The sequence below is a fragment of the Podarcis erhardii genome (assembly GCF_964252035.2).
Source record: "Podarcis erhardii genome assembly, chromosome: 1".
Classification (NCBI taxonomy): domain Eukaryota; kingdom Metazoa; phylum Chordata; class Lepidosauria; order Squamata; family Lacertidae; genus Podarcis; species Podarcis erhardii.
The window spans coordinates 112,680,480-112,699,920 of NC_138497.1; the positions used below are offsets into that span (position 1 = coordinate 112,680,480).

General features: G+C 43.1%; 1 protein-coding gene across 1 annotated transcript in view; it reads right to left on the reverse strand.

The window, feature by feature from the left end:
• The window catches only part of LRP2 (LDL receptor related protein 2), a 143,630-nt gene that overhangs the window by 70,921 nt on the left and 53,268 nt on the right, over positions 1–19,441 (reverse strand). The window contains exons 14-27 of the mRNA XM_081848899.1: positions 19,076–19,278; positions 16,496–16,636; positions 15,574–15,777; positions 14,319–14,511; positions 12,564–12,689; positions 11,504–11,634; positions 10,110–10,247; positions 9,589–9,870; positions 8,805–9,044; positions 7,954–8,073; positions 7,462–7,578; positions 5,745–6,122; positions 2,619–2,867; positions 1,015–1,226 (exon numbers count right to left, since the gene is read on the reverse strand). Coding sequence (XP_081705025.1) covers positions 1,015–1,226; positions 2,619–2,867; positions 5,745–6,122; positions 7,462–7,578; positions 7,954–8,073; positions 8,805–9,044; positions 9,589–9,870; positions 10,110–10,247; positions 11,504–11,634; positions 12,564–12,689; positions 14,319–14,511; positions 15,574–15,777; positions 16,496–16,636; positions 19,076–19,278 — 2,734 coding nt within the window. The remainder of the gene's footprint in view (positions 1–1,014; positions 1,227–2,618; positions 2,868–5,744; positions 6,123–7,461; positions 7,579–7,953; positions 8,074–8,804; positions 9,045–9,588; positions 9,871–10,109; positions 10,248–11,503; positions 11,635–12,563; positions 12,690–14,318; positions 14,512–15,573; positions 15,778–16,495; positions 16,637–19,075; positions 19,279–19,441) is intronic.

A 19,441-nucleotide genomic window follows, 5' to 3' on the forward strand; every position in this document is an offset into this window, starting at 1 on the left:
TGCCGGAAACCATGAAGGAACAAGTTAGTGCTCTTGCAGTTTGCTACAGCCAAAATGAGTGAAAATTAATGTACTGTCTATGGAAAAGAAAAGGAGCAGCTTCGTTCTTATTGGCAGCAAAAAGAGAGCTATGCTATGTAACTCATGTTCCCAAAGAGACTAATTCACTGCAATGAAACAATTCACTGCTATTCTAAAACTACTACAAACAAATGGCTTATGGCTGGAAGCAGTTGGCCTGCTCTCATATTCGGATAGTATTTGAGTAATGTTAAAGATACATTAATAGCTCAAGAGAAGCAAGAGTCCTTGGCAGTAGCAAAGGGTTAAACAAAAGTCACAAGTACTATCAATTACGTACTAGGAAATACTAGTGCCCTGTGCATTTTTTAGCTTGTTTTCTTTATTATGGGAAGAATCTACCCAGCAGTGTGCTGGAAGTAAAACTGCTGTACAAAACCCTTAGAGACGGATTCATTCAAAAACTTGCAAGCATCAAGAAAATGAAAGCTGCCTTTGGGACCCTTGCAGACTGAAACAAGGGACAGACATCAAATGAAACGAGCAAATCCTCTACCCAGTCTGCAACATTTAGCAGCCATGCAAGCTTATCCCCACAGTGCATAACAGAGCTCTGTTTTCTACTCCCTTTCCCAACAGTGTACATACATAACAAGCGCTAAGGCAGGGCACTGTGAGAGATGGGTCTACCACAAATTATGATGTCAAATTTCCCACATCTGGGGAAATCACAGAGGTCAGCACATGCCTTTGTGCAGCACTTTTCACTCCACTGGGTCAAAGAATGCAAACAATGGCGTTTGCCATGGGAGTAAGTCCTTTCATGCATTACACAAATGAAAACAGCTGGCTCCACCATTTCAACACTTGTGCACTTCATGAACATCTGTAAAGAATTTAGCTACAGCACAAGTGAAGAAGTGGACACACACACACAGGGGCGCCATGCAATCGTGACATGCGGCCAATGTCTGCATTCCATGAGAGACTTACAACTTTCCTGTCTGTCCCATTCTGGTAAGCAGTCCAAATCTTGTCCTGTGTGGTGTCAGACCAAAAGATTCGATCAGTAACCGAATCAAAATCAACCGCGACAATGTTCCTTCCATCGCGAACCAAAGAATAAATGTGCTGCGCGTGGGAAGTTATGTTGTCGACAACAATTTGGTTACGGCTTGCCACCAACAAGAGGAGATTCCCAAATTCTGCAAAAACAGGCAAAGTCATGTAAATTCTGCAAAAGTTTTTTTAAAAAAACAAAAACCTGCTGGAGGAAAAGCCAGTCATAAAATCGCCACCCCTGGACTAGTAGTGGCCTCATTTCGTGACAGGAACTCAGCGGCAGAGCATATGCTACAGAGGCCTCTAAGGGATAGCTCAGTCAGTAAAGCATGAGACCAGGGGTTGTCTAGACCAGGGGTTGTCACCCTGGTCCCTACCACCCACTAGTGGGCATTTCAAGATTCTAGGTGGGCAGTAGGGGGTTCTACGGCACAAGCTGAATCCTCCTTTCATTGAGCACTGGTGGGTGGTAAGGAAATGTTACCATCAAGAAAGATGCACTAGTGGGCGGTAGGTATAAAAAGGTTGACTATCCCTGGCCTAGACAATGCTATGCTAGATGGGTCCAAGAGTCTTAACTCGGTATAAGACAGCTTCCTCTGCTCCACAAACAGGAATGGGAATGTTCTGTCCATGAAGAAAGTGGCTCTCCGCTTGTGGAATGCTCTCCCCAGGGAGGTTCGCTTGGCACCTTCATTATACACCTTTAGGCACCAGTATCCATCAATACCCTTTTTAAATGTTTTTTTTTTGGGGGGGGGTGTTATTTGGTTGTTCCACCCTGAGACCTGCAGGTATAGGGCAGTATGCAAATTTAAGAAAAAATAAAAATGTTATATACAGTACTTTCCAGCTGGAAGCAGTTCCTCTTTGCCATCTAGAAAGAAAGGGTTTAGGGGGGCCCTCCAGTGAAATGCTATAATTCACAGTGAGACACAGAGGGAGGGCTTCCAGTCAATGAGGTCCAGCTCCGAGGGCCTTCTGGTGGTTCCTTCACTGCGAGAAGCCAAGTTACAGGGAACCAGGCAGAGGGCCTTCTCAGTAGTGGCCCCTGCCCTGTGGAACACCCTCCCACCAGATGTCAAAGAGAACAACAACTACCAGACTTTTAGAAGACATCTGAAGGCAGCCCTCTTTAGGGAAGCTTTTAATGTTTGATGCACTAGCATATTTTAATATTTTGTTGGAAGCTGCCCAGAGTGGCTGGGGAAGCCCAGCCAGGTGGGTGGGGTATAAATAATAAATTATTATTATTATGTGCAAATAAATATAACCACTGACTGCGTGCCAATTTAAATACGACCACTGGCTGTCTGCTAATTTTTAACAACTGAATTTAAACAGAAAACGCTGAGCAACCAAACGAAGCACCTGCAAGTTTCATCAGCTCAATCCCACCCCCAACCCCTTTTCTTACTTAATATGTTTCAGGTGACTTAACAGTGGACAAACTTTTGCCAAGGCCACAGGATAGCTAGGGACATGGGGCTCTACATGTGCACTTGTCTTTATGGACTTATCTTTGCCTTCCTCACCTGCTACTTTGCAAGTCCTCCCATTGGGTTCCAACACATAACCTTCGTCACAGTAACATCTGGAAGACCCTCGTTCGTTGTGGCAGTGCTGGCTGCAAAACCCTGGAGGGTCACATTCGTTGATGTCTTCGCAGGTTTTGGAGTCGTTGGCCAGCTGGTACCCAAAGGGACAAGAACACTGAGCGCCAAAGGGGCCTTGGATACAGTCATGTGTGCATCCGGCATTATTATCCGTACAGCTCTCCTGGTCTGCAAATAAATGGGAGAGGGACATAAACCAGCAGGTATGAAAACCTCTCAATTCCCCTAAAGTATAGAAAAGGGAGTTGTAACAAATGCAAAGCAACAGTGCCTGCTCTTATCTAGGAGTAGGAGAGATTGGGGAACCTGGGGCCTTCCATATATTACGATAAGACTCCCAACTCCCATCTTCCCTGGCTGGGGAAGTTGGGAATTCAACAATATCTAGAGGGCCACAAGTGCACTAAATAAGTTATAAGTCAAAGGAATGTATACTGATAACTATAACTATAACTATAACTATACATATAACTAACATGTTTGAGGTAAATTCTGAGCCAATTTGGCAGGTATTAACACTTATAGCCAGCACGGAAGGCCTGCTTTTCCTCTGGGCTGTCATTGCTGAAATGCCATCCATGTAGTACCAGAAGCAGAAAAAAGATTTTGAAAGGTATCGTCAGCTAACAGGCATCTGAAAATAACAGCCGGTGCTCAGAATCCTCAAATGGCATAGCAAGAAAACTGATAGACAGAAAGCCATCCTAGCTTTTAAAAAAATAATAATGAGGAAAACATTACTTCAAAGTCCCAGCTATGGTTTCCACAAATGAACCACAAATACTTTGCTGCCTATATGAGTTCTCCCCACCTCCCACTCCCCACAAACTAATTGAGGTAAATATGGTATTGGATGTTATGATGAGATGCAAAGTCAAAATAATTCGCTTTTTACTTCATGATCCTTTCAAACATACTCATATACTAGCAGGTCACTTTGCTAGTTTAAAGTCTAAAATCTACATTTTCTTCTTTAGCAGCAGAGGTGGTGAACCTGTGGACCTTCTGATGTTGATGGACTACAAATCCCATCATTCCTAACCATCAGCTATCTTGGCTGAGGCTGATGAGAGTTGGGGAGTCTGGCAACATCTGGAGGACCACAGGTTCCCCACCACTGTTTAACAACACAAAAATGGATCAATTTAGAAGTCTAAACGTAGGCTGCAAGAAGCTCAAAAAGAAGTCGGATTGCCCACCCTCTCCCACCACTAGCACATAAAAAGGAATGGTTTAATACCAGAAATAGGAATTGTGGTAATTGGAGGCTTATTTTTACATAATCAGGTATGCAGAGAGAAGAATACAGGGTTGGTGTAGCTTAAATCTGAGTTGCTGTTTCTTCCTATCCCCCCACAAGCTCAAGGTGTCAATTTGAAGACAAAGTGAAGTGAGAACAAGAACATATGGATAGTACAGTGGTACTTCGGGTTACAGACACTTCAGGTTATGCGTTTTCAGGTTGTGCACCGCGCCGAACCCAGAAGTACCGGAACAGGTTACTTCCAGGTTTCAGCACTCACACATGCGCAGAAGTGCTAAATTGCGCTTTGGGCATGCGCAGAAGTGCTGAATCGCAACCTGCGGCGCTGCGGGTTGCGAACGTGCTTCCCGCACGGATCATGTTCACAACCCAAGGTTCCACTGTACAGAACTTTTGGCTCCCCTTTGAACCCTTTTAAGTGACTGTGGCTGTGATAGAGAGGCTCAGTTATGGTGAACACATACCAAGAATTTTCTGCGATTGTTTTCTATCTCAGCCTGTTAAATGCCCCCCCCCCCAAAACTCCACAAAATGATCCTGAAAGTTGGGGGAATCCCTACGGAGATATGTGATGTGGCAGAATAGTTAGAATTGAAAATTTAGCTGGTTTCATGTGCACATGTGAAAGCACTTCCTTTGCATGCACACATAGAATTCTGAAGATGCCCAAGTGAGAGGAGTGGAGATTTATCTGAAATAATGCAGCCCACTGAGCTATTGAGGATGAATACATGGCTGCCACATTCTGGAGTTCCCTCCTCAACTCAACAACCCTCAATAAAGTTTGTCGGTTCAGAAAAAAAAACCCAAACCCAAATCCAGTGTCTTTGAAACCTTCTCAGGAACACCTGTTTCTGTAAACAAGCTCTTAGCTAACAAATGCAATTTGGTGTCAAAATATTAATCTAGTATGCTTTAGACTCATACCTGGCTGAGGCTCATCTGAGAATGTGCATTGATTAGAAAAAAAGGAGGAAAGAAAGAAAGAAGTTAGGATTAAGTGTAAATCAACACTGACAGTAATCATCACAAACACGACTTCTGGCCGCTTGCCATTTTTTGAGATTATCATCAGATAAAAGTTAGAAATTGTACAGAAAATATTAAAGACCGGATGAAATTTAATTTTAATTAAAAGAAACTACTGATTATGTCCCAATCTCATAGACAGTGAATTTAACAAGTATTTGAAGATATAAGCAAAGTTTGAAACACATTTAACATATTAAACTCAACCGAAGCACTGCTGAAAATAAAGAACATACTCACAGTCTTGCACAGTTGCAAAAGGGTTATGGTGGGGCCATGCAATTGCGGGCTCCAGATATTGCAATTAATATACAGTAAGCCCACAAATTATGCACATTTAACTTGTCCACATTCAACTTTATGTGCATAGCATAAAATAGTAATAAATTAAATTAAAAAGTAGACAGAAAGTGGCAATCCCACTTGCCACTGAATGTGCTTTGTCTATATTCAATTTTGGCTTTAGGCACCATCCCTGGAACGTAACCCCCACATTAAGTTGCAGGTTTACCATACAAACAAGTATATTATACTTGATTGTGAGCTTTATGTATTTTAAAATTTCTTATGTTGGTATCCCACTCTTCCTTCAAGGAGCTCAGGATTCCATATATAGCTGTTCCCATTTTACCTTTCACAATGACCCTGCAAAATAGATTAGGCTGGATTTTCCTAGGATTTTCCTGCCCCATCCAATATCCAGGCATTTTGCAGGTCCATCCTGCATTTGCCCTTAAAAAAAAGTAACTTACTGCACAAGGGCGATTCATCGGCTCCATTAGGGCAGTCAGCAAGATTGTCACATACTCTGCTGAGGTTTACACACATGCTGTGGCCAGGACATTGCCACTGCCAGCTGGGGCACCGGAAAGGCTGAGTGGGACAGTCTCTCTCGTCACTCATGTCGCGGCAGTCGTTGTCACCGTCACAGACCCAAGCACGGGAGACGCAGTTCCCATTGTCACAGTGGAAAAGGGAAGGAGGGCAGGTCCTGGGGGGGCATCGATGATGCTCATCTGAGCCATCCACACAGTCGGGGTGCCCATCACATTCCCAGTTGGCAGGGATACAGTTGCCATCCGACTGACACTGGAACTCATTCTGATGGCACATCCCAGGTGGCCTTGTGGCTGAAACATAGTCATACGAAGCATGTGGGAGACAGTCCACGCATTGGTGGGAAAGCAAGCAGAGCTGTGGCACACATTTCGGATACAAGGGGCAGCAAATTTTGGGAAATTAAGAGGAATTGCAAAAGGACCACCCTTGACATGACAGAATGACATATCAGAGACTAGATTCAGATAGGTAGCCATGTTGGTCTGACACAGTGGAAATAAATTGAAAAATCGTCCAGTAGCACCTTAGAGACCAACTAAGTTTGTTCTCGGTATAAGCTTGCGTGTGCATGCACACTTCTTCAGACACAGATATCAGAGACTAGTACACATGCCATTTAATGTCTGTGGACAGCAGCAATTTTACTTATATAAAAATATAACCAAACATTTTGGATATGCTTTAATACAAAAACTTGCACCTATCCCCTGGCCTTTGCCTGAAGTGCGGGACGTTTTTCTCTTGCTAATTTTATTCCTTTGCTAAGCATGCTGTTTTAAATGTGCATTCTATATTTCACTTCCTTTTAGTACTGTTTTATCTTGAAATGTTTCAGATATTTTAAGTTTCCTGTTAATTATGTTGCTCTTAATGTGTATTTTGTATCTTGTTTTCTTCTATAATATTTTATTTTGGAATGTTCTCTTTGATTGTTTTGTTGCTGGTTGTAAACTGAATTAAGATTTTTTTTACTTAAAAATATAAAGCGGTATGGATACTTTGTAGTTTTCATTTGTTCGAATATCGTTCCCTCTTGCTGCCATTATAGTGTTGATATTTCTTCTTTTTTCTGTATTTTTTTAAAAAAGGAATTTAATGCACATCTCACTGAAGCCATTAGGAAAACTCTTGTTGATTTCAATGTGTGAATTGTTTCTAAAACTATACACAAAGCAGTTCAGTACAACAAAATCTTGACTCAAATTTGGATTCAGAAGACATGTGAGATCTAACCCATGTCATGTTATTATTGGAGAATGCCACTTTATTATGCGCCTCAAACTGAGTTATTGCAGACATCTCATCTTGTCTGCAGCCAGCGTGTTCAATTCTTCATAATATTTCACTAGTAACAGGGAAACTTGTCTGTTCCTATAGTCAGGAATAGTCCTGTCATTATGGAGAGTGAGGCAGCTGCCTCAGGCAGCATACTTTGGATGTCATTAAAGGGCAGCAAATTGCTAGTTATCCAATCAATCATTGATGTATTTTTACTGCCAAGGAGGAAAGGAGGTGTATATGGGATTTTCTCCCTCAAGTACTTGGGTAATAAGTAATTTGACTTGGGAGGACAGGCATCTGCTGTTCTGCCTCAGGCAGCCAAATGTCTTGGGTCAGTTCTGTACTTACGACAACCAGCCTCATCTGAGTGATCGTTGCAGTCAAAGACACCATCGCATTGGTAATAATTGCTGATACACTGGTCTCCACTTGCACATTTAAACTCATTGGAACTACAGTTGTAAACTAAAATAAAAAAGAAAGATTATCTCAGGTTTCACTTGGTGACAAGCTTTTGGACAGTTTCTCTGCCACTGTACTAAGAGCAAGAACATGGTAGGCAGTGATTACGACTAAATATATATCCCTGGGGATTCTAGAGGACAGGAGGAATGCTTGCATCGCCCACTTCCCTGAAGGACAAGAAGAAGAAGAATTTGGATTTTATATCCCGATTTATCACTACCCTAAGGAGTCTCAAAGCGGCCATCAATCTCCTTTCCCTTCCTCCCCCACAACAAGCACTCTGTGAGGTGAGTGAGGCTGAGAGACTTCAGAGAAGTGTGACTAGCCCTGAAGATGAAAATGTCAAGTGTAAGGAGGAGGCAGGTGATACTTAACTGCAATCATGTTCATCCGCTCCATCTACACAATCCTTGTCACCATCACACACATAAAATGGATCGATGCACCTGCGATCAGAACACTGGAACTGACCAGGCTCACATGTCTCTGTGAAAGCTAAAAAACAAAACACCAACTTAATAGAATACAGTGGTACCTCGGTTCTCAAAAGTAATCCATTCCGGAAGACCTTTCGAGTTCCGAAACTTCTGAAAACTGAGGCGCAAAGGGTGGCCTAAACACACAGAGGAAGATGGAAGCATTTACTTCCGGGTTTTCGACGTTCAGGTTCTGAAACGCTCGTCAATGGAGACGCTCAAGAACCGAGGTACCGCTGTACCTATTTTCCCATAGCCCTATTTTGCATTAACACACTATGCAGCATATTACAGAGCTACAGTCTGTGCAGCACCATCCTAAATGTATTTTCTAAGAAGGAAAATCTCCCTGGAACTAGTTTAGTCTAGAACTAACATAGGAATCTGCCTTAGGAGACCACTGGTCCTCCTAGTTCAGTGTTGCCAATGCACACTAGCAGTGGGTCCCCAGGCCTTCAGGGAGGAGTCATTCCCAACCCTAACTGCGGCTTACTCCTACTAAGCATGCTTACAATGGTAGCCAGAGCTGTGTAGAAGCTGAGCTGCAGAGAAAGAAAAGCAACGACTTTGAAGAGGGGGCTGAGGGTACCCTGGAGCTAAACTATCTGGGGTTGTTCAGGGCCTGGATGGGGATCAGATGGACACTGCTTTGGGTTTTAAAAGGCAGGAGAGGTTTTGGCTGTTGTTGCAGAAGCAGATTGCTGAGAAAGACTAAGCACAGCGCTGTATCCTCCCTATTTGAATGCTTACTGCAGTTTTTTTCATCTGATCCGTCACCGCAGTCATTGTCTGTATCGCACAGCCAGATTCTGGGAATGCACTTGCTGTTGTCACAGGTGAACAAGGCTGCCGGGCATGAAGTGGGGCCCTGCATGGGGCAGTGGAGCTCGTCGCTACTATCGAGACAGTCGTTGTGCTTATCGCATCGCCACCGGTTAGGAATGCACTGGCCATTTCTGCAGGTAAAGGCCGACGAAGCACAAGAATTGTCTAAATGAGAAAATAAAATGTTGAGAAGCTTTGAGTTATAATGCCACCAAAACCAGCCTTTCTGGCTACCACACAAAGATGTTCCACTCAATGTAAAAACACAATTTGGAGGGGGAGGGGGAGAAAACTCATTAGGTCTGAGTAACATAAATGGTATTTCATTCTATTGCCTATTACTGGTGTAGGGGTTTGTGTCAGCATCGTGTGGGGAGGCCCTTTGTTTATGTACTTATTTATTTTTACTGAGAATGCGAGCTTTCTTTTCCCCCAGCTGCAAGAAGTCTATGACAAAATTGTCTCTCACTAAATGTAAACAAAAAGACTATGGGTCGAAAGTGGAGACAATAGATGCACCTTCCCCTGTTTATCTGTTTTGTAACACACAAAAATCATTAATAAAAACTAATTTTTAAAAAAATAATAATAATAAATGGTATTGAAGGCTTACACTATGTTCTCCAATTTGTTGCAATAGGTGGACTGCAACTGAGTAATTTTTGAACGAAAGAAGTGACATGGGGGGGGGGATACAAACAATACTTACTGAGGGATCCACAGTTCTGTTCATCGCTGTTGTCGTGGCAATCATCCACACCATCACATTGATAGTACCTGGGTACACACCTGCCATTGCCACAGGAAAAGGAGTATGAACCACACTGTAGAGTGGGAGGCTCGTTAGATGGATCTTCCACACAGGTCAACTGGTTAGAGCTCAGTTTCATTCCATAGGGGCAGCCACAAACCCGCTGAAAATTGGGCACTGGGAAGCAGAAATGGCTGCAGTCTCCATTGGGATTTGTTGCTCTGTTACAGTAGTTATTGCCTTCGAAAACACAATGAAAGATTAATTCGGAAGATTTGCAACATGATGGAAACACTTACAAAACACCCCCTTTCCCGAGGAAGGAAACGATTCCTGAGACGCAAAAGGTAAAAGTTGAAAATGGAAGGGCAAAAACTTGGGAATCTGTGAAAATGTTTAAAGGAGTTGAACAGATAATGCTACTGCAAATCAAGATGCTTCAACATACATCCTTGAAAAAGTAGAATAGATAAGCTTACCTATTTGAGACTGAGCATTATATGCTTTCACGTGCATGATATTATTGATTCCCCTCCTAATAATAGTCATTTCTCCTCCATCAGACTTTCGGACCCGAACTATTCCGCCAAGTCTCCAGTCAGTGAAATATGCATAACCTGCAACACCCAACCAAAAAAAACAAAACATTACGGAGGTTATTATTATATATGAACAACAGGAATGCTCACATGCCAAAGCTGACTGGGCATATGTACTGGTTTGGATCCAACTGGCTGTGAGCCGTGTTTGTGGGGGTGGGTGGGGTTTTTTATTGATTCCACTTTTTCTGCTGCAGCCCCCCCACCACCACCACCACATGCTGTTCTAGAGGTTCCCCCAACTGGAAGGAACAAACTGGAAGTGCAGTACAGAGAAGGGGGAGGCAAGAAAGCCTTGTTCCATTAAGCCGATCTCCACTTAGGGAAGTTAAGGTGCTAGTCAATTCTCAACTCTTCCTCAGAATTAGTGAGAGCCAGTGTGGTGTAGTGGTTAAGAGTGGTAGACTCGTAATCTGGTGAATGGGGTTTGCGTCTCCGCTCCTCCACATGCAGCTGCTGGGTGACCTTGGGCCAGTCACACTTCTCTGAAGTTTCTCAGCCCCACTCACCTCACAGAGTGTTTGTTGTGGGGGAGGAAGGGAAAGGAGAATGTTAGCCGCTTTGAGACTCCCTCGGGCAGTGATAAAGCGGGATAGCAAATCCAAACTCTTCTTCTCTTCTATCCATACTGTAAAAGTGATCTCTAGACCATTGTAGAATTTCACATGGGGAGTTGGGTGATGCAAATGAATGTGTGATGTGAGGTTCAGTCTATTTCTCCACATACTTGCTCCAGAAAGAGGCCATGGTGAATGGCATCGTTCACATTTGGTGATATGAGCAAGCGACAACAACAGCTTTTACAGCACGGAGTTTCAGAACCAACATTATTTCCCTCATTAAAAACAAACAAACCCAACCAACCAACAACAACAACATACTGGAAATCAGACAGAAAATGACCGAAACTGCACTTGCAATGTCAAGAGAGTCAGATACAAGGCTTAAACCTGCATTTTCTGTTTGCATGTGTGTTTCAAAAGCAAATGAAGAAGTGAAACCTCATAAACCGGAGATATGGGAACCTGAAGCCACCCAGATGTTGTTGGGCTGCAACTCCCACCATCCCTTACACTTTGGGACATGCTGACTGGGGCTGGTGGAAGTCGGAGTCAAAACAACACCTGCAAGGCCACCAGTTCCCCACCCCTGTTGTAAACAATCCTTTTGCAAGAAAACCTGCATTTCAATGCATTGCAACCTACTATATTCCAAAAGGCTTTCATACCGTGAGAGACTGAGGACCGCTGTGAGGATTCAACATAGATACTGACCTCCAAAGATAGTGAGACCAAATGGATGTGTCATCTGATTAATTCGTTCCAGCGTCTTCCTGTCCAGCCCATCAAAGGTACTGTGTTCAATCTTATCAAAGAAGGCATCCACCCAGTAAAGCCTTAAAGAACTGAAAGAAATGAGAGTTTTATTTGATTTTTTACAGAAAAGTAGTTTGCCTGCGGAGACATGCAGGTGGAAGGTATATTCCTCTGTAAATAATGCCCATCTAACTGTTATTCATCTCAATGGAGGTTTCTGCACCATAAACATCCGGTGCAAAATTAGTATTTTGAGGAGGATGAAATGTTCCAGAATCCGCCTTCCACAAGTCCCCTCACTGTTTTCGCTGCACCCCTTTCTAATGAGGCTTCTTCCTGGGATGCCTTCCCTGTCAGTTGGGGCCCACACAACAAACGTCCTTTTAAATGTGTTGGGGGAGGGGGATATGGGTTTGGTTTGATTTGTTCTTGTTTTTTATTACGTATTTTGTGCTTTTACTTTGCATTTTTATACTGTGAACTGCCCTGAGATTTTCAGATAAAGGGTGATGTACAAATTTAATAAAACAATAATAAAATGATTATGATTCCATACAGCCATTCAGAGTTGGATCAGTTGCATAAGTCAATCCAGAATGAGGGCAATGCCTTCTGGCTCAGCAATGCCCTCACTTCGGAGGTGTGAACGTTTCAATCTCCTTTCAAAGCAAACCTTGAGGCAGGGAGAACACTGGAAAAAAGGTGCCTATCACTACAGATCAAAGCTTTGGCTAAGGTGCCCTCTCCCACCCTTTCAGCCCAGACGTAATTGAAAACTTAAATCTGTTGTTCGGAATGGCATTTCATAACTTACTTCCCTACCGTCTAAAGTATTTCAGCTTTTGGTGACAAACTAAAAGCATCTGTAGTTTGCAAGAAAATGACTTGACTATCGGCATTCTGGAAGAAATGGTCGTTTTGATGCTGCATTTTCTGTAGTGTAAAGATTATTTCTGCAATGTCCGCTGGTTGTATAATATCTGCTTTTAAAAATCCTTGTTTTGATTTGATTTCTTACCTCCAATCAATAGCTAAGCCGTTAGGCCAGCCAAGTGTTGTGTTCACAATTGGTAAGGCATGTGATCCATCACTCCATGCTCTCATGATCTTAGCAGGCCGGAACCAGTCCGTCCAAAATATGTATCTGGAAATAATAATAAAATGCACTGAAACTACAAATAGTCACCAAAATGTTGATATTTCTCCCCGGCCTGTCACCTGCAGTGCAATAAAAACCCAACCCCCAAACTAAAAACGGTCTTTTAGACATAGTACTTACTATGTTCTGACACTTGTTCTTGCTATCGCTTATAGAGGAAACAAATTTAAAAACAAACTGAACTCAACTCAACTCAACTCAACACTCACTCACTCACTAAATAAAAGGATAATAATGGATTGGATTCAGATTTCCCTTAAGTGGATTTCACGAGGCACTACAGTGGAGGAAGGGATTGGCAGGCAATTTTCATCTATTCCTCTTTCCCCATATGCCCCCCACAGTGCCATTTCCCATGATGTTCCAAAGGGCACTGTGACCCTGCGGGGTATTTTGGGAGGGAAGTGCAGTGTGCTGCAAGGGGAAATCCACGGAAAATTACCTAGGGATAACTTGACCCTAAATAATAATAGTAACAGTAGTAGTGGTGACTAGTTTTCACCAAAACAAAAAAGTTTAACTCAATAGAGAAGCAAGTGCCAGCCATACTGCTAAGAACTGGAGCATTCCCTCCCCATCCATTATGGATAAACCGCAATAAATAAAAATATTATGGCTTCTTGTTACAGATCTGTCAACAGTTAACAATATGGAAATAAGGAAATAGATAGGAGGAAGATTTTTCCATAGTATAATCAAAGTTACAAGACATTCGCAAAAGGTTTAAATTAGCCTCTCGCCCAGAGATAATGGGAACTGACTCCAGCTGCATAACCAAGTGCCAGGAGAGGGAGCCCCCATCATCAGAGGCAGTAGCATAACCACGATAATAACCTCTGCATGGACTTTGCATTCTGAAATAACTTCCTTTTCCTCTACAAAGCAAAAACATCAGGCTGGGATTTGGCCCTCAGAACGGAGTATCAGAGACTAGGTAAGTGAGAGACATGCTCTAACACTCCTCCAAGAGAGTTATTTATAAAGATAACGCCGTGGAGATAACAGGAACTCTTACACTGCAGTGAGTTCTGTTCCAATCCAAAGAAAGAGCACAGAACAAATGCTTCTTGGTTTTTTAATAGATAATTCTGCTGAATACCCCTTTTGTGTTGATTTTGTACCACCTTGCGTTTTGCTCTGGATGTTGTAACTGGTGCCAGGACAACAAGGAGGAGGGGGCGGGATGCCTGAACAAGGGGGAGATATCTGAGATGGGAAAAGGAGGCTTCTGGACTGAAAACAGCAAGAAGTATTTTTGAAATACAAAACCACATGGCCCTTAAAACACACACAAACAGTAGTTAAAAAAAAAAAGTTGGAGTCAATCTACAGTTTCTGAAATATCATGTGGTACAGCCCTCCTGGACCTGGTATCACTTCAGAATGGAGGTGGTGCAACAGCATGGTTGAATACCCACATTTTTAATAGCAATCCTGCATGTGGAAAAACAAGTTACAGTAAAAATCGTTTCTATACCATTTCCAGACAGGGGACTATTGACGCAGAGGAGCATTCTAGCACATGATGCACTGCCTGCCTTCTAACACAGCAGCATCGCAGAAGGGCTTTACCTCGTTATATTTCTGAACACACAGCTGAGTGTTGAGACTTACCCAATAACAGGATGAACCACTATTGAACGAGGATTATTCAGGTTCTGAACTATAGCTCTTCTCGATTTATCAGCCAATCTCATGACACTAATGCTCCTATATGGAGGGTCCGTCCAGTAGATATTCTTGGAGATCCAATCAAAAGCCAAGTCTTCAACTCCTTCCACTCTGTTGGCTACAAGGATTTCCCTGCCTGGTGTTCATATAAAATGGACATAAAATTTATCAAAAGGGGAATGGGAAACTTTCTATTTAAGCGTTATATGATAAATAGTTAACTATTTGTTTAACCTCTTCCCCTCTGCAATCCCCAGAGTGAGTGGCCAGTGGATGGGGAAGTAAGCAGCAGATTTCTATTGCATCCTGTGTTCATTGCAATCAACGCTGCTTCCGTTCTGCTACAGTTTGATTTCCACTAAAACCTATGTTTTAGAACCTATTTGCCATGGCCAGAACTAATCTAATTAAGTGATTCCAGTGGAAGGGCAACATCAAAACCAATGCAGACTACAGCATAGCATTTGCAGACTAATAATAATGATAGTGAATACTGTTCCATTCCTGACATAGGTGGAACATGAGAATCACGGCAACTTCCACTCCCATTTCCATAGGAATGCTATGGAATCCCTATCTATAGCTCAGTGGTGGAAAACATTCTCTGTATGCAAAAGATCCCAGGTTCAATTTCCTGTTAAAAGAACTGAGGAACCATACTTGGGAAACATCTCAGGCCTATATTTTAGATTTAGAAGGCCCATGGGCCAGATCCGGCCCCTGGGCCTTAGTCTGCCTACCCATGCCTAAGAGCCCAATCGTCTTCTAAATCTGGCCCACTGACGGTCCAGGAATCAGCGTGTTTTTACATGAGAAGAATGTGTGCTTTTATTTAAAATGCATCTCTGGGTTATTTCTGGGGCATAGGAATTCGTTCATTATTTTTCAATATATATTCCGGCCTCCCACAAGGTCCACAGTGGACCAGCCCCCCGCCGAAAACGTTTACTGACCCCTGCCTAAGAGCCTTGAAAAGCAGCTCCCAATCAATGCAGACAGAATGGAGCTATACGGGCCAGCAGTTTTATTCTATATACAGTCTATAGAGATGAGCTATTTTTGCTCTTTCAAAACAGCAGTTTTGCTTTGTAGTCTGAATCAATGGGATCAAAAGCGATGATTACCCATTTTTCCTGCTCAGTTCAAGATGCTAAGATAGGCAGAGGAGGAAATCAAAACAGAGAGATTTGCATCTTACCTGTCCCATCGGTTTTTTGTTTATAAATTATGTCCTTAATGGTATCAGAATAGAAGATGGTATCCTCCTGGGCGTAGAAGTCAATCCCAACAAAATAGGAAGGGGTCCCTGTCACAGGGATGATCACATCTTCCTGGGTGGAAAGATTGAATGGGATTCCACGAACAGCTAGCTGGGATGAGAAGAGCAGAAACTGCTGCACAGCTGTTAGGGGAAAGAACACAAAAAAATCAGCTTCCTTACTTCAAGGCTCCAATGATCCTAAAATAATAGTTAGTTGAAGTTAATGCTTTTACAAACATAACTGAGAGGAGAAAATATCCATGCAAGAACATCTACCAGACAAGACGAACTCAATTAAAAATGAAAAGTGGAGAATAGAAAATTACAACAAATCATGTATATAAACTTAAACAAGTACCCAGTCTAAAGGCATATGATGTTGTCAACTTGCTGAAACTAAGCAGGCCTTCATCTGGCCAATGCCTCCATCAGAAACTGTCTAAAAAACCTATGTTGGGAAATTTGTGATGGAAGAAAGGTGGAATATAAACGTGATAAAATAAGGGCTAAACCCAGCAATGGAACTTTGCCTGCTCTAGATCACAACAGAACCCAATCACACGCCCAAATCATTTCTGAAATGAGAAGTATATGCAGGATGCAAGCCAAGGAACTGGGATGGGCTGCAGATATGGGACTATCTTTGAAACACAATAGTTCCCACCACGTGGAATACTTTGGGCAAGCATAGGAAACATGCACAACACCCCTATGGGGAGATGCGAGTAGTCCCACATGCACTCTGCCACATAATGGTGCACAGCAGCTGTGAGGATTGCACACACTGAAACTGAAAAGCCAGCTAGCAATATAGCCATCCATTCAAGCATTACTTAAGAGAGTCAGCATGAGTCCTTACCAATGCAACGTTGTCCGTCAGCGTGCAAGTCAAAGCCCAACATGCATTTGCAACGATAGCCAAGACCATCATTATCTGTTTTGTGACTGAGAACACAGATCTGCTCACACCCTCCATTATTGCTACCACAAGGGTTTCTTACTGGAAAAAAATAATACGGTTACAGCCTTACCAAACTAAATCAAATGTTAGGTTTTCATGATGTTTTCAATTTCATTGGTACTTTTTACCTAAGTGCATGAAAACATTAGGGACAAAATATCAGCTTTCCTCTACTGATGTTGAGTGCCTCCTATAACACATTTTACATGGTCAACTCCTATTAAATCTGTTCAAATTTCCCAACCGTCTAAGCATTTCTGAACTGATTCTCAGCATATTGCAGACTCACAGATTTTGGCTTATTAATTTTTTTCCAAAGGAGTTATTCTTTCTACATATCAAGTACATTTAAGTCCCACTGATTTAAAAGGGAAAGCTAAAAGCATTCCTCTCTCCTATTGAAAACAATGGGACTGGAATTGCTTAACTTCTTGGATCAGAGGCTGTCTCACACCTAATTCATCTGAAATTCATTCATTCCAGCTAATAAGGAAATGCCGCTCTCCCCTTTAAGAGTAGTTAGAACAGTATGCTTAAAAAAAAAAGAAAATTGCACACACACACACACACACACACCAGACTCTCCAAGTGTCCCTATTTTCCAGGGACAGTTCCGGATTTACCAAAGCTGCCCCAGTTTCTGATTTGATCCTGGAATGTCCCGCTTTTCCTTAGAATGTCCCTATTTTCACTGGAGAAATCTTGGAGCGTATAGAGATAAGTAACTTATACAACCTTTAGAAGACATCTGAAACCAGCCCTGTATAGGGTAGTTTTTTATTGTTTAATATTTTATTATGTTTTTATATAATTTGGAAGCCGCCCAGTCAGATGGGCAGACTATAATCAGATTATTATTATTATGGAATAGGATGTCCCAATTTTCATCGGAGAAATATATAACATACACACACATATATATGCACATATAGACACTCTCTCTCTCTCTCTCTCCATGCCAAAATATACCGTATTTTTTGTCCCATAGGACGCACCTGCTTTTTGGGGGGGGGAAATAAAGGGATTTTTTTTTCCTTTATTTCCCCCCCCCCCCAAAACCAGGTCGGGGAACAGTGGGATGGCGGCGCTGCGCCTCCCCGCTGTCCCCCGAGCTTGTGGGGCTGGCCGATGTCTGTCTGGTGTGCGGGGCGCTCTGCTTCAGGGCGCCACGCGCGCCGGGCGGCAGGCTGCTATCCGTAGTGTGGGGAGCCCTGCGGGGAACTCCTGCAGGGCTCCCCACGCTGCGGATGTCTGTCCGGAGCGCGGGGCGCTCTGCTTCAGGGCGCCCCGCCCGCCGGCGGCAGGCTGCGGACACCTGCGCGAAGCACGGGGCGTCCTCCAAAGGGCGCCCCTTGCTCCGCGCTGCAGGCTGCCACCCGCAAGCCTTGCGCACCCGGTGGGAGTTCCCCCGGGCACGCAAGGCTTGCGGATAGCTTCCTGGAGCCTGGAGAGCGAGAGGTGTCGGTGCGCACCGATGCCTCTCGCTCTCCAGGCTTCAGCGAAAGCCTGCATTCGCCCCACAGGACGCACACACATTTCCCCTTCATTTTTGGAGGGGAAAAAGTGCGTCCTATAGGGCGAAAAATACGGTACTTCAGAGGCTGGCTGAGGCCTAGAAATCCTCTTGTAAAGGGATATGCCATACACAGACCTTCCCAAAAGATTATCAGCACTGCCAGCTTTAACAATACTTATCACTTGCAAGATAGGACAGGGTGCTTATAATTAATATCCCAGCTGCCAACCCGTAAATAAGTATGCTGTGATGTTACAGGTAGGTAGTCAAAAATAAAATAAAATAATTCCTTCCATTAGCACCTTAGAGACCAACTAAGTTTGTTCTTGGTATGAGCTTTCATGTGCATGCACACTTCTTCAGATAGTGTACATGCACACGAAAGCTCATACCAAGAACAAACTTAGTTGGTCTCTAAGGTGCTACTGGAAGGAATTTTTTTATTTTGTTATGCTGTGGTGTGCGAGCTGACAGGATGCCTGAAATTAAGTCTCCTGAACATCTACCACCACAGTCCCTCAAGTGTGCAGTGATGTCAGAGCTGACAGTACTGCTCCCTTCGACATCAAGGATGCGACCAAACCAACAAGGAGAACAGCTCACATGCAGCCCAAACTGCTAGATGCATGAAGTATCTCTTGTCCTGCATGCTGTTGTAATATTCAATGGGCTCCTTCTTCCCTTACAAGTGCAAAGATTCTGTTACGTCGGAGATGGGGAGCCCAAGGGCCTCCAAGTCCTATCCGTCACAGATGGCATGGTCAATGGTAAGGCTGCAGTTTAGCCAGACATGCCTTACATCTGTATTTTATTCTTTGAAAGCTTCAAGGGAATAAAGCTCACCCATGCCAAGCATTCGTACAACACAGTTATCACAACTAATAGCCAAATCTACGGCATCCAATTGCACCTTCAGCCATTTTAAAGAGGCTACTTCCCTTTGGCTCCCTCATTTGACTTACCATAGGGCTGCCTGAGAGCATGATAGACTGTCACTCCGTACGGACGCAAGGAAGACTGATAAATAACTTGTGGGTTAGAATCCTCAAATTTATTAGCTTTCATCACCGCCATCTTTGTCCAGTCAGTAAAATACACATTGTGTTCAAAAAGGCTTATTCCGTAAGGATGAGGAATCAAGGAGCCTCCGTGAGCTATTGTTCTCCTGTTTGTGAGTCAGAAAGAATTATTTTTCATTAACAAAATCTGAAAATGAAGACTTATAGTCAGGCAAGATCAATATTACATTCCATCTCTGGTTAAGGTGGCTTCACAAGGGATTTAGCAACTGACTTGCGGAATCATAAACAAATACGCAAACTGAGGGT